This window comes from Coregonus lavaretus (genome assembly GCF_964263955.1).
Source record: "Coregonus lavaretus genome assembly, chromosome: 27".
Taxonomy (NCBI): domain Eukaryota; kingdom Metazoa; phylum Chordata; class Actinopteri; order Salmoniformes; family Salmonidae; genus Coregonus; species Coregonus lavaretus.
This window is the reverse complement of record NC_140014.1, coordinates 35,887,078-35,900,902: the sequence shown is the minus strand read 5'-3', so window position 1 is coordinate 35,900,902 and position 13,825 is coordinate 35,887,078. Positions and strand designations below refer to the sequence as shown.

General features: G+C 42.0%; 1 protein-coding gene across 1 annotated transcript in view; it reads left to right on the top strand.

The window, feature by feature from the left end:
• The window catches only part of LOC311102858 (alpha-(1,6)-fucosyltransferase-like), a 65,116-nt gene that overhangs the window by 34,684 nt on the left and 16,607 nt on the right, over positions 1–13,825 (top strand). Inside the window, exons 5-6 of the mRNA XM_084144307.1 lie at positions 7,769–8,006; positions 12,430–12,676. Of these exons, the coding sequence (XP_084000433.1) occupies positions 7,769–8,006; positions 12,430–12,676 (485 nt within the window). The remainder of the gene's footprint in view (positions 1–7,768; positions 8,007–12,429; positions 12,677–13,825) is intronic.

The following is a 13,825-nucleotide window of genomic DNA, read 5'->3' as shown; positions in this document are numbered from 1 at the left end:
TTTTGTCAGCAAACTACACAAAATACTCTGTAATGTCAAAGTGAAAGAAACATTTTATTTATTAAGATAAATAAAAAAAATGCATAATTAAATATAGTCGTTGCATAAGTTTTCAGCCCCTTTGTTTAGGCAAGCCAAAATTAGTTCAGGAGTAAAATTTGGCTTAACAAATCACATAAGTTACATGGACTCACTCTGTGTAAATAATAGGGGTTGACATGAGTTTTTAATGACTAACCCTTCCTGTGTCCCCCATACATACAACATCTGTATGGCCCCTCAGTCAAGTATTGATTTTCAAGCACAGATTCAACTACAAAAACCTGGGACCTTTTCGAAAGCCTTATAAAGAAGGGCAGTGATTGGTAGATGGGTAACAATAACAAATCAGACGTTGAATATCTCTTTAAGCATGGTCAAGTTAATTATTATGCTGTGTATTTTTATATTAAACCACCCAGAAACATCAAAGATACAGTCGTCCTTCTTAACTGGGGTACAGGACAGGAATGAAACTGTTCAGGGTTGTTACCATGACAACATTAGTGATTTTAAAACAGCTACAGAGTTCAATGTCTGTGACGGTAGAAAACTGAGGACTCCACAATAATGACCTAAATTACAGAGTTTAAAGAAGAATACAAATATACAGAATGCATCTTGTACAGTGGCTTGCGAAAGTATTCACCCCCCTTGGCATTGGATTAAGGTCTGGGCTTTGACTAGGCCATTCCAAGACATTTAAATGTTTCCCCTTAAATCACTCAAGTATTGCTTTAGCAGTATGCTTAGGGTCATTGTCCTGCTGGAAGGTGAACCTCCATCCCAGTCTCAAGTCTCTGGAAGACTGGAACAGGTTTCCCTCAAGAATTTTCCTGTATTTAGCTCCATCCATCATTCCTTCAATTCTGACCAGTTTCCCAGTCCCTGCCGATGAAAAACATCCCTACAGCATGATGCTGCCACCACCATGCTTCACTGTGGGGATGGTGTTCTCGGGGTGATGAGAGGTGTTGGGTTTGTGCCAGACATACAGTGGGGAGAACAAGTATTTGATACACTGCCGATTTTGCAGGTTTTCCTACTTACAAATAAAATGCAAATTAATTACTTAAAAATCATACAATGTGATTTTCTGGATTTTTGTTTTAGATTCCATCTCTCACAGTTGAAGTGTACCTATGATAAAAATTACAGACCTCTACATGCTTTGTAAGTAGGAAAACCTGCAAAATCGGCAGTGTATCAAATACTTGTTCTCCCCACTGTAGCGTTTTCCTTGATGGCCAAAAAGCTCAATGTTAGTCTCATCTGACCAGAGTACCTTCTTCCATATGTTTGAGAAGTCTCCCACATGCCTTTTGGCGAACACCAAACGTGTTTGCTTATTTTTTCTTTAGCAATGGCTTTTTTCTGGCCACTCTTCCGTAAAGCCCAGCTCTGTGGAGTGTATGGCTTGAAGTGGTCCTATGAATAGATACTCCAATCTCCGCTGTGGAGCTTTGCAGCTCCTTCAGGGTTATCTTTGGTCTCTTTGTTGCCTCTCTGATTAATGTCCTCCTTGCCTGGTCCGTGAGTTTTAGTGGGCGGCCCTCTCTTGGCAGGTTTGTTTTGGTGCCATATTCTTTCAATTTTTTAATAATGGATTTAAATGGTGCTCCGTGGGATGTTCAAAGTTTCAGATATTTATTTATAACCCAACCCTGATCTGTACTTCTCCACAACTTTGTTCCTGACCTGTTTGGAGAGCTCCTTGGTCTTCATGGTGCCGCTTGCTTAGTGGTGCCCCTTGCTTAGTGGTGTTGCAGACTCTGGGGCCTTTCAGAACAGGTGTATATATACAGAGATCATGTGACAGATCATGTGACACTTAGATTGCACACAGGTGGACTTTATTTAACTAATTATGTGACTTCTGAAGGTAATTGGTTGCACCAGATCTTATTTAGGGTCTTCATAGCAAAGGGGGTGAATACATATGCACGCACCACTTTTTTTTTAACAAGTTATTTTTTTCATTTCACTTCACCAATTTTGACTATTTTGTGTATGTTCATTACATGAAATCCAAATAAAAATCCATTTAAATTACAGGTTGTAATGCAACAAAATAGGAAAAACACCCAGTTGGATGAATACTTTTGCAAGGCACTGAATATTGTACAAGGCACTAAAGTAATACTGTATAGAAACACAGCAAAGGAAAACAAAGGGCCTAAGTGTGAAGCATTATGTTTAGGTCAAATCCAACACAACACATCACTGAGTAACTGCCTCCTTATTTTCAAGAATGGTGGTGGCTGTGTCATGGGATGCTTGACATCTGCAAATACTGGGGAGTTTTTCAGGATCAAAAGAAACGGGATGGAGCTAAGCACAGGCAAAATCCTAGAGGAAAACCTGCTTCAGTCTGCTTTACACCAGAGACTGGGAGAGGAATTCACCTCTCTGCAGGACAATAACCTACAACACAAGGCCAAATCTACAATGGAGTTGCTTACCAAGAAGACAGTGAATGTTCCTGAGTGGCCAAGTAACAGTTTTGACTTAAATCTGCTTGAAAATCTATGGCAAGACTTGAAAATTGCTGTCTAGCCATGATTCCCAACATATTGACAGAGCTTGAAGAATTTCAAAAAAAATTATGGGCAAATATTGCACAATCAAGGTGTGCAAAGCTCTTGTAGAATTACCCAAGAAGACTCACAGCTGTAATTGATGCCAAAGGTGTTTCTAACATGTATTGACTCAGGGAGCTGAATACTTATTCGACTACTATATTTTTTGTTATATTAGCTTTGCACATCTGGATTTGGGGATTTTCTCCCATTCTTCCTTGCAGATTTTCTCAAGCTTAGTTAAGTTAGATGGGGAGCGGCGGTCTTAAAGTCTTTGCACATATTTTCAATGGGATTCAAGTCTGGGCATTGGCTGGGCCACTCCAGGACATTCACATTCTTGTTATGAAGCCATTCCAGCATTGCTTTGGCTGTATGCTTGGGGTCATTGTCCTGTTGGAATGTAAATCCTCGCCCCACTCTAAGGTCGTTTGCATTCTGAAGCAGGTTCTCATCAAGGATTTCCATGTATTTGGCTCCATTCATTGTCCCCTCTATCCTTACCAGTCTCCCAGTCCCTGCTGCTGAAAAGCATCCCCATAGCATGATGCTGACACCACCATGCTTCACGGTAGGGATGGTGTTAGACGGGTGATGAGCTGTGCCTGGTTTTCTCCAGACATAGCGCTTTGCATTCAGGCCAAAGAGTGACCTTTTTGTCTCATCAGACCACATCATCTTTTGCCTTATGCTCTCAGGGTCTTTCATGTGCCTTTTTGCAACTCCAGGCGTGCTGCCATGTGCCTTTTTCTCTGGAGTGGGTTCCATCTGGCCACTCTCCCATAAAGCCCAGATTGGTGAAGTACTGTAGAGACAGCCAAGGAAGTCTGTAGTTCTGTCAGAGTGGTCATTGAGTTCTTGGTCACCTCCCTGACCAAGGTCCTTCTTGCCCAGTTGCTCAGTGTGGTCGGACAGCCAGCTCTAGGCAGGGTATGGATAGTTCCATATTTTTTTCAAATTCCCAATAATGGCATTTTTGCTTTTGGAAACTTTCAACACTAGAAATGGTTTTATACCCTTCCCCAGAGAAATGCCTCATCACAATTATATCTCAGAGATCTACAGACAGTTCCTTGGACTTCATGGTATAGTTTGCTCTGACATGCCCTGTCAACTGTCGGACCTTATATAGACAGTTGTGTTTCTTTCTAAATCATGTCCAAACAATTGAATTTGCCACAGGTGGACTCCAATCATGTTGTAGTGACATCTCAAGGGTGATCAAAGGAAATTGGATGCACCTGAGCTCAATTTGGACTGTCATAGCAAAAGGGTGTGAATACTTACAGTACCATTCAAAAGTTTGGACACACCTACTCATTCAAGGGTTTTTCTTTATTTTTACTATTTTCTACATTGTAGAATAATAGTGAAGATATCAAAACTATTAAATAACACATATAGAATCATATAGTAACCAAAAAATCTAAATATATTATGTATTTGAGATTCTTCAAAGTAGCCACCCTTTGCCTTGATGACAGCTTTGCACACTCTTGGCATTCTCTCAACCAGCTTCATCACCCGTCACTCTGCGATCCAACTCATCCCAAACCATCTCAATTGGGTTGAGGTCGGGTGATTGTGGAGGCCAGGTCATCTGATACAGCACTCCATCACTCTCCATCTTGGTCAAAAAGCCCTTACACAGCCTGGAGGTGTGTTTTGGGTCATTGTCCTGTTGAAAAACAAATGATAGTCCCACTAAGCGCAAACCAGATGGGATGGCGTATCGCTGCAGAATGCTGTGGTAGCCATGCTGGTTAAGTTTGCCTTGAATTCTAAGTAAATCACCAAAAGTGTCACCAGCCAAGCACGCCCACACCATCACACCTCCTCCTCCATGCTTCACAGTGGGAACCACACATGCGGAGATCATCCGTTCACCTACACTGTGTCTCACAAAGAGACGGCAGTTGGAACCGAAAATCTCAAATTTGGGCTCATCAGGCCAAAGGACAGATTTCCACCGGTCTAATGTCCATTGCTCGTGTTTCTTGGCCCAAGCAAGTCTCTTATTATTATTGGTGTCCTTTAGTAGTGGTTTATTTGCAGCAATTCGACCATGAAGGCCTGATTCACGCAGTCTCCTCTGAACAGTTGATGTTGAGATGTGTCTGTTACTTGAACTCTGTGAGGTGCAATCTGAGGTGCAGTTAATTACCGATTTCTGAGGCTGGTAACTCTAATGAACGTATCCTCTGCAGCAGAGGTAACTCTGGGTCTTCTTTTCCTGTGGCGGTCCTCATGAGGGCCAGTTTCATCATAGCGCTTGATGGTTTTTGCGACTGCACTTGAAGAAACTTTCAAAGTACTTTGACATTTTCCGGATTGACTGACCTTCATGTCTTTAAAGTAATGATGGCCTGTCGTTTCTCTTTGCTTATTTGAGCTGTTCTTGCTATAATATGGACTTGGTCTTTTACCAAGTAGGGCTATCTTCTCTATTCATTTACATTACATTTTACATTTTAGTCATTTAGCAGACGCTCTTATCCAGAGCGACTTACAGGAGCAATTAGGGTTAAGTGCCTTGCTCAAGGGCACATTTACGTCATTTAGCAGACGCTCTTATCCAGAGCGACTCACAAATTGGTGCATTCACCCTATAGCCAGTGGGATAACCACTTTACAATTTTTGTGGGGGGGGGGGGGGTAGAAGGATTACTTTTTCTATTCCACCCCAACCTTGTCACAACACAACTGATTGGCTCAAATGCATTGAGAAGGAAAGAAATTCCACAAATTAACTTTTAACAAGGCTCTCCTGTGAATTGAAATTAATTCTGTGTAGCTCAGTTGGTAGAGCATGGCGCTTGCAACGCCAGGGTTGTGGGTTCGATTCCCACGGGGGGCCAGTATGAAAATAAAATAAAATGTATGCACTCACTAACTGTAAGTCGCTCTGGATAAGAGCGTCTGCTAAATGACTCAAATGTAAAAAAAGAAAAAGAAAAATTTAAATACCTCATGAAGCTGGTTGAGAGAATGCCAAGAATGTGCAAAGCTGTCATCAAGGCAAAGGGTGGCTACTTTGAAGAATCTCAAATATAAAATATATTTTGATTTGTTTAACACTTTTTTGGTTACTACATTATTCCATATGTGTTATTTCATAGTTTTGATGTCTTCACTATTATTCTACAATGTAGAAAATAGTAAAAATAAAGAAAAACCCTTGAATGAGTAGGTGTGTCCAAACTTTTGACTGGTACTGTATGTAAATGAGATATTTCTGTATTTCATTTTCAATAAATTCGCAAACATTTCTAAAAACATGTTTTCACATTGTCATTATGGGGTATTGTGTGTAGTTGGGTGAAAATATATATATATATTTAATCCATTTTGAAATCAGATTGTAACACAACAAAATGTGGAATAAGTCTTGGGGTATGACTACTTTCTGAAGTGCCTTGCAAAATTATTCATCCCCCTTGGCGTTTTTCCTATTTTGTTGCATTACAACCTGTAATTTAAATGGATTTTTATTCGGATTTCATGTAATGGAAATTCGAAAAAATAAATAACGGAAAAGTGGTGCGTGCATATGTATTCAACCCCTTTGCTATGAAGCCCCTAAATAATTAGTTAAATAAAGTCCACCTGTGTGCAATCTAAGTGTCACATAATCTGTCACATGATCTCAGTATATATACACCTGTTGCTAAAGGCCCCAGTGTCTGCAACACCACTAAGCAAGGGGCACCACCAAGCAAGCGGCACCATGAAGACCAAGGAGCTCTCCAAACAGGTCAGGGACAAAGTTGTGGAGAAGTACAGATCAGGGTTAGGTTATAAAAAAATATCAGAAACGTGGAATATCCTACGGAGCAACATTAAATCCATTATAAAAAATGGAAAGAATATGGCACCACAACAAACTTGCCAAGAGAGGGCTGCCCACCAAAACTCACAGACCAGGCAAGGAGGGCATTAATCAGAGAGGCAACAAAGAGACCAAAGAGAACCCTGAAGGAGCTGCAAAGCTCCACAGCGGAGATTGGAGTATCTGTCCATAGGACCACTTTGAGCCATACACTCCACAGAGCTGGGCTTTACGGAAGAGTGGCCAGAAAAAAGCCATTGCTTAAAGAAAAAAAATGTTTTTAGACTGGGACAGAGGTTCACCTTCCAGCAGGACAATGACCCTAAGGGTACTGCTAAAGCAACACTCAAGTGGTTTAAGGGGACACATTTAAATGTCTTGGAATGGCCTAGTCAAAGACCAGACCTCAATACAATTGAGAATCTGTGGTATGACAAAGATTGCTGCACACCAGCAGAACCCATCCAACTTGAAGGAGCTGGAGCAGTTTTGCCTTGAAGAATGGACAAAAATCCCATTGGCTAGATGTGCCAAGCTTATTGAGACATACCCCAAGAGACTTGCAGCTGTAATTGCTGCAAAAGGTGTCTCTACAAAGTATTGACTTTGGGGGGGGGGGGGTGAATAGTTATGCACGCTCAAGTTTTCTGTTTTTGTCTTATTTCTTGTTTGTTTCACAATAAAACATATTTTGCATCTTCAAAGTGATAGGCATGTTGTGTAAATCAAATGATACAAACCCCCAAAAAATCAATTTTAATTACAGGTTGTAAGGCAACAAAATAGGAAAAATGCCAAGGGGGGTGAATACTTTCGCAAGCCACTGTATATGTATATAATGGTGACAGACACACACACCCCAGCCCCTACAGTTTCAGAGCTGCAATCCTAGATCTTTGTTAACATGTTTCAACATGATTAGTAGGATCAGGAGATGCGTTAACAACATCACGTTAATGGATGCTGTCTTCAGACCCTCCCTGACTCCCTCCCCTCCTGCAGGACTGATGGACTAGGGTAACAGAACAGAGAAAACAGACACACTGGTTTGAAGTATTAAGTAGTAGGCTATGGGCTCAAATCCTTATTCGTGGGACAATGTGTCTGTCTTTCTGTCTGTCCGTCTGTCTCTATATGGTCTCTATAACAGAATGGATGTGTTTTGATAAGGTAAAGAGAAGAACCAACACCTTGAAATACACGTTTGGCTTTAAAATGTGTGACAGTGTCTCGACTCGCTGGTCTTCACCGTAACATTACCTAACAAAGCACCTCAAGTCTCCCTGTGTTTTAACAACTGTACCTCGTCTCTCCCCTCCAGAACCCCCAGGACTGCTCCAAGGCAAAGAAGCTAGTGTGTAACATCAACAAGGGCTGTGGCTACGGCTGCCAGCTGCACCATGTGGTCTACTGCTTCATGATCGCCTACGGCACCCAGCGCACCCTCATCCTGGAGTCCCAGAACTGGCGCTACGCCACGGGCGGCTGGGAGACCGTCTTCCTCCCGGTCAGTCAGACGTGCACCGACCGCACCGGGGTCACCACCGGACACTGGTCAGGTGAGTTGACCGTGGCGTGACCTCTGACCTCTGATGAGGGGGTTGTGTCCATGGCAACAGCCCCAACGCAGACTGCCCTCTGTCCTCAGCTGTGGTGGTCTCCATAGTAACATACTTCACACAGAGCACAGGTACCAAGTAACAGAATTACATTATACATCTGGTTCATCGTTTATGGTACAGGGAGAATGATTATAAGTATTGTACTGCTTTGAGTCTGCCCCTGCGCTCTTCTAACATCAGAGAGAGAGAGAGAGAGAGAGAGAGAGAGAGAGAGAGAGAGAGAGAGAGAGACTCTAGTCCCAATGTTCAAATCTGACAGCAGCGATATATCAGCCAGGCTGGGGAATTTCCTAAATAGTTCTTTAAATGAGGAGAAAGTAATGAAAAATATATCGTATTTTAATATTTAATCCAGGGCATGATTTAAATTCTCCACACTGATATTCACATGGCCTCTTCGTTTGTGTCTTTCTTTCTCGGTAGCTGTTATTTTGTTGATTAATGAATTATTTTTATTTAGTTTTAAATTGCAAAATGCTGATTAGAACTTTGACTGTCTTTACTGCTTTTTGTTTGGTCAAAGATTCCAGTTCATTCAAAGCAATGTTTCTTCTTTTCATTTGCTCTTTTTATGAAAAAGAAAGCAGACATTCTCTTATCTTCTCTCCATCCCTCTCTTCTCTCTCTCTATCCCTCTCCCTCTCTCTCTTTCCTCCCTCCATGGGAATGTCCCATTGTAAAAGTAATTCATTCATATTTCACTGACTTGATAAATGTGAATTAAAACTGTTCTTGAGGCGTGTGAAACTAATTATTACTCTCTATCAGAATGAGTCATCAGCACTCCTACTCAGAGAAGGAGTCAAGGAGTACAATCAGTCTTTAACTAGCCATTCACTCTTAAGGATATAGACAGGCTCTTAAGGATATAGAAGGGCTCTTAAGGATATAGCAGGGCTCTTAAGGATATAGAAGGGCTCTTAAGAATATAGAATGGCTCTTAATGGCTCTTAAGGATATAGAAGGGCTCTTAAGGATATAGAAGGGCTCTTAAGGATATAGAGGGGCTCTTAAGGGCTCTTAAGGATATAGAAGGGCTCTTAAGGATATAGACGGGCTCTTAAGGATATAGAAGGGCTCTTAAGGATATAGAAGGCCTCTTAAGAATATAGAATGGCTCTTAAGGGCTCTTAAGGATATAGAAGGGCTCTTAAGGATATAGAAGGGCTCTTAAGGGCTCTTAAGGATATAGAAGGGCTCTTAAGGATATAGACGGGCTCTTAAGGATATAGAAGGGCTCTTAAGGATATAGAAGGGCTCTTAAGGATATAGCACCCGGCCTCACCCTACTAGAATCTGAAGTCAAATGTTTACTGTTTGCTGGTGCTTCTGTCCCCAACCAATGAGAGCCTACAGTAGCACCTACATCTTCAGCACAGATTCTGTCAGACCTGGGCCCTGACAGTAAAAATCAGTAAGACAAAAATAATGGTGTTCCAAAAAAGGTCCAGTTGCCAGGACCACAAATACAAATTCCATCTAGACACCGTTGAGCACACAAAAAACTATACATACCTCGGCCTAAACATCAGCGCCACTGGTAACTTCCACAAAGCTGTGAACGATCTGAGAGACAAGGCAAGAGAAACATAAAATTTGACATACCAATTAGGATCTGGCTAAAAATACTTGAATCAGTTATAGAACCCATTGCCCTTTATGGTTGTGAGGTCTGGGGTCCGCTCACCAACCAAGAATTCACAAAATGGGACAAACATTATCTTTTTGTTTTCTCATGATTTGGTTGGGTCTAATTGTGTTGCTGTCTGTTGCTGTCCTGGGGCTCTGTGGGGTCTGTTTGTGTTTGTGAAAAGAGCCCCAGGACCAGTTTGCTTAGGGGACTCTTCTCCAGGTTAATTTCTCTGTAGGTGATGGTTTTGTTATGGAAGGTTTGGGAATCGCTTCCTTTTAGGTGGTTGTAGAATTTAACGGCTCTTTTCTGGATTTTGATAATTAGCTGGTATCGGCCTAATTCTGCTCTGCATGCATTATTTGGTGTTTTATGTTGTACACAGAGTATATTTTTGCAGAATTCTGCATGCAGAGTCTCAATTTGGTGTTTGTCCTCTCTCTCTCTATCTCTCTCCCCCACCCTCTCTCAATTCAATTTCAATTTCACTCTCTCTCTCTTTCTCTGTCCCCCCCTCTCTCTCTGTCTGTCTGTCTCTCCCCCCCCCCCCCCTCTCTGTCTGTCTTCCCCACCTCTCTCTCTCTCTCTCTCTCTCTCTCTCTCTCTCTCTCTCTCTCTCTCTCTCTCACTCTCTCTCTCTCTCTCAATTTTCAATTTAAGGGCTTTATTGGCATGGGAAACGTATGTTAACATTGCCAAAGCAAGTGAAGTAGATAGTAAACAAAAGTGAAATAAACAATAAATATTAACAGTAAACATTACACTCAGAAGTTTCAAAAGAATAAAGACATTTTAAATGTCATATTATCTATATATACAGTGTTGTAACAATGTGCAAATAGTTAAAGTACAAATGGGAAAATAAATAAACATAAATATGGGTTGTATTTACAATGGTGTTTGTTCTTCACTGGTTGCCCTTTTCTTGTGGCAACAGGTCACAAATCTTTCTGCTGTGATGGCACACTGTGGTATTTCACCCAGTAGATAAGGGAGTTTATCAAAATTGGGTTTGTTTTCGAATTCTATGTGGATCGCTGTAATCTGAGGGAAATGTGTATCTCTAATATGATCATACATTTGGCAGGAGGTTAGGAAGTGCAGCTCAGTTTCCACCTCATTTTGTGGGCAGTGTGCACATAGCCTGTCTTCTCTTGAGAGCCAGGTCTGCCTACGGCGGCCTTTCTCAATAGTAAGGCTATTCTCACTGAGTCTATACATAGTCAAAGCTTTCCTTAAGCTTGGGTCAGTCACAGTGGTCAGGTATTCTGCCACTGTGTACTCTCTGTTTAGGGCCAAATAGCATCCTAGTTTGCTCTGTTTTTTTGTTTGTCCTTTCCAATGTGTCAAGTAATTCTCTTTTTGTTTTCTCATGATTTGGTTGGGTCTAATTGTGTTGTTGTTGTTGTTGTCCTGGGGCTCTGTGGGGTCTGTTTGTGTTTGTGAACAGAGCCCCAGGACCAGCTTACTTAGGGGACTCGTCTCCAAGTTCATCTCTCTGTAGGTGATGGCTTTGTTATGGAAGGTTTGGGAATCGCTTCCTTTTAAGTGGTTATAGAATTTAACGGCTCTTTTCTGGATTTTGATAATTAGCGGGAATTGGCCTAATTCTGCTCTGCATGCATTATTTGGTGTTTTACGTTGTACATGGAGGATGTTTTTGCAGAATTCTGCATGCAGAGTCTCAATTTGGTGTTTGTCCCATTTTGTGAATTCTTGGTTGGTGAGCGGACCCCAGACCTCACAACTATAAAGGGCAATGGGTTCTATAACTGATTCAAGTATTTTTTGCCAGATCCTAATTGGTATGTCAAATTTTATGTTCCTTTTGATGGCATAGAAGGCCCTTCTTGCCTTGTCTCTCAGATCGTTCACAGCTTTGTGGAAGTTACCTGTTGCGCTGATGTTTAGGCCGAGGTATGTATAGTTTTTTGTGTGCTCTAGGGCAACGGTGTCTAGATGGAATTTGTATTTCTCTCTCTCTCTCTCTCAATTTCAATTTCAATTTCAATTTCAATTTAAGGGCTTTATTGGCATGGGAAACGTGTGTTAACATTGCCAAAGCAAGTGAAGTAGATAGTAAACAAAAGTGAAATAAACAATAAATATTAACAGTAAACATTACACTCAGAAGTTTCAAAAGAGTAAAGACATTTCAAATGTCATATTATGTATATATACAGTGTTGTAACAATGTGCAAATAGTTAAAGTACAAATGGGAAAATAAATAAACATAAATATGGGTTGTATTTACAATGGTGTTTGTTCTTCACTGGTTGCCCTTTTCTTGTGGCAACAGGTCACAAATCTTGCAGCTGTGATGGCACACTGTGGTTTTTCACCCAGTAGATAAGGGAGTTTATCAAAATTGGGTTTGTTTTCGAATTCTTTGTGGATCGCTGTAATCTGAGGGAAATATGTGTCTCTAATATGGTCATACATTTGGCAGGAGGTTAGGAAGTGCAGCTCAGTTTCCACCTCATTTTGTGGGCAGTGTGCACATAGCCTGTCTTCTCTTGAGAGCCAGGTCTGCCTACGGCGGCCTTTCTCAATAGCAAGGCTATGCTCACTGAGTCTGTACATAGTCTCTCTCTCTCTCTCTCTCTCTCTCTCTCTCTCTCTCTCTCTCTCTCTCTCTCTCTCTCTCTCTCTCTCTCTCTCTCTCTCTCTCTGCCTTCCCTTACACTCTTTATTAACCCCACTCTCCCTCTCTACCTCTCTCCCCCCAGGTGAGGCTAACGACAGAGACATCCAGGTGGTAGAGTTACCTATCGTTGACAGTCTCCACCCCCGCCCCCCCTACCTTCCCCTGGCCATCCCAGAGGACCTGGCCCAGCGCCTCCACCGGCTCCATGGAGACCCATCCGTGTGGTGGGTGTCTCAGTTGGTCAAGTACCTGATCCGGCCCCAGGCCTGGCTGGAGAAAGAGATCCAAGATACCACCGCCAAACTGGGCTTCAGCCACCCCATCATAGGGTAGGTGGACGCAATACACACTAGAGTTTTTATGTTTTATTTATATATTTTATTTATTTAACCTTTATTTAACTAGGCAAGTCAGTTAAGAACAAATTCTTATTTACAATGACGCTTACACCGGCCAAACCCGGATGACGCTGGGCCAATTGTGCGCCGCCCTATGGGACTCCCAATCACGGCCGGTTGTGATACAGCCTGGAATCGAACCAGGGGGTCTGTAGTGACGCCTCAAGCACTTAGATGCAGTGCCTTAGACCGTTGCACCACTCGAGAGCCCAGAGTCATGAACGGGTCAGTGTTTTGTGAGCCACACGAGCCCCACGCCGGCCACATCAATTCCAGCCCCACCCGATACCCGACATCAGGACCGGTTTTTCTCCACAACCCAATCTATGCGCATAAAATTGTTCTGAGAGCAGATCCATTACCCGCCATATACAGTTGAAGTCGGAAGTTTACATACACCTTAGCCAAATACATTAAAACTCAGTTTTCACAATTCCTGACATTTAATCCTAGTAAAAATTGTCTTAGGTCAGTTAGGATCGCCACTTTCTTTTAAGAATGTGAAATGTCAGAATAATAGTAGAGAGAATTATTTATTTCAGCTTTTATTTCTTTCATCACATTCCCAGTGGGTCAGAAGTTTACATTCCCTCAATTAGTATTTGGTAGCATTGCCTTTAAATTGTTTAACTTGGGTCAAACGTTTCGGGTAGCCTTCCACAAGCTTCCCAACATTTTGGCCCATTCCTCCTGACAGAGCTGGTGTAACTGAGTCAGGTTTGTAGGCCTCCTTGCTCGCACACACTATTTCAGTTCTGCCCACAAATGTTCTATAGGATTGAGGTCAGGGCTTTGTGGTGACCACTCCAATACCTTGACTTTGTTGTCCTTAAGCCATTTTGCCACAACTTTGGAAGTATGCTTGGGATCATTGTCCATTTGGAAGACCCATTTGCGACCAAGCTTTAACTTCCTGACTGATGTCTTGAGATGTTGCTTCAATATATCCACATAATGTTCCTTCCCCATGATGCCATCTATTTGGTGAAGTGCACCAGTCCCTCCTGCAGCAAAGTACCCCCGCAGCATGATGCTGCCACCCCAGTGCTTCACGGTTGGGATGGTGTTCTTCGGCTTGCA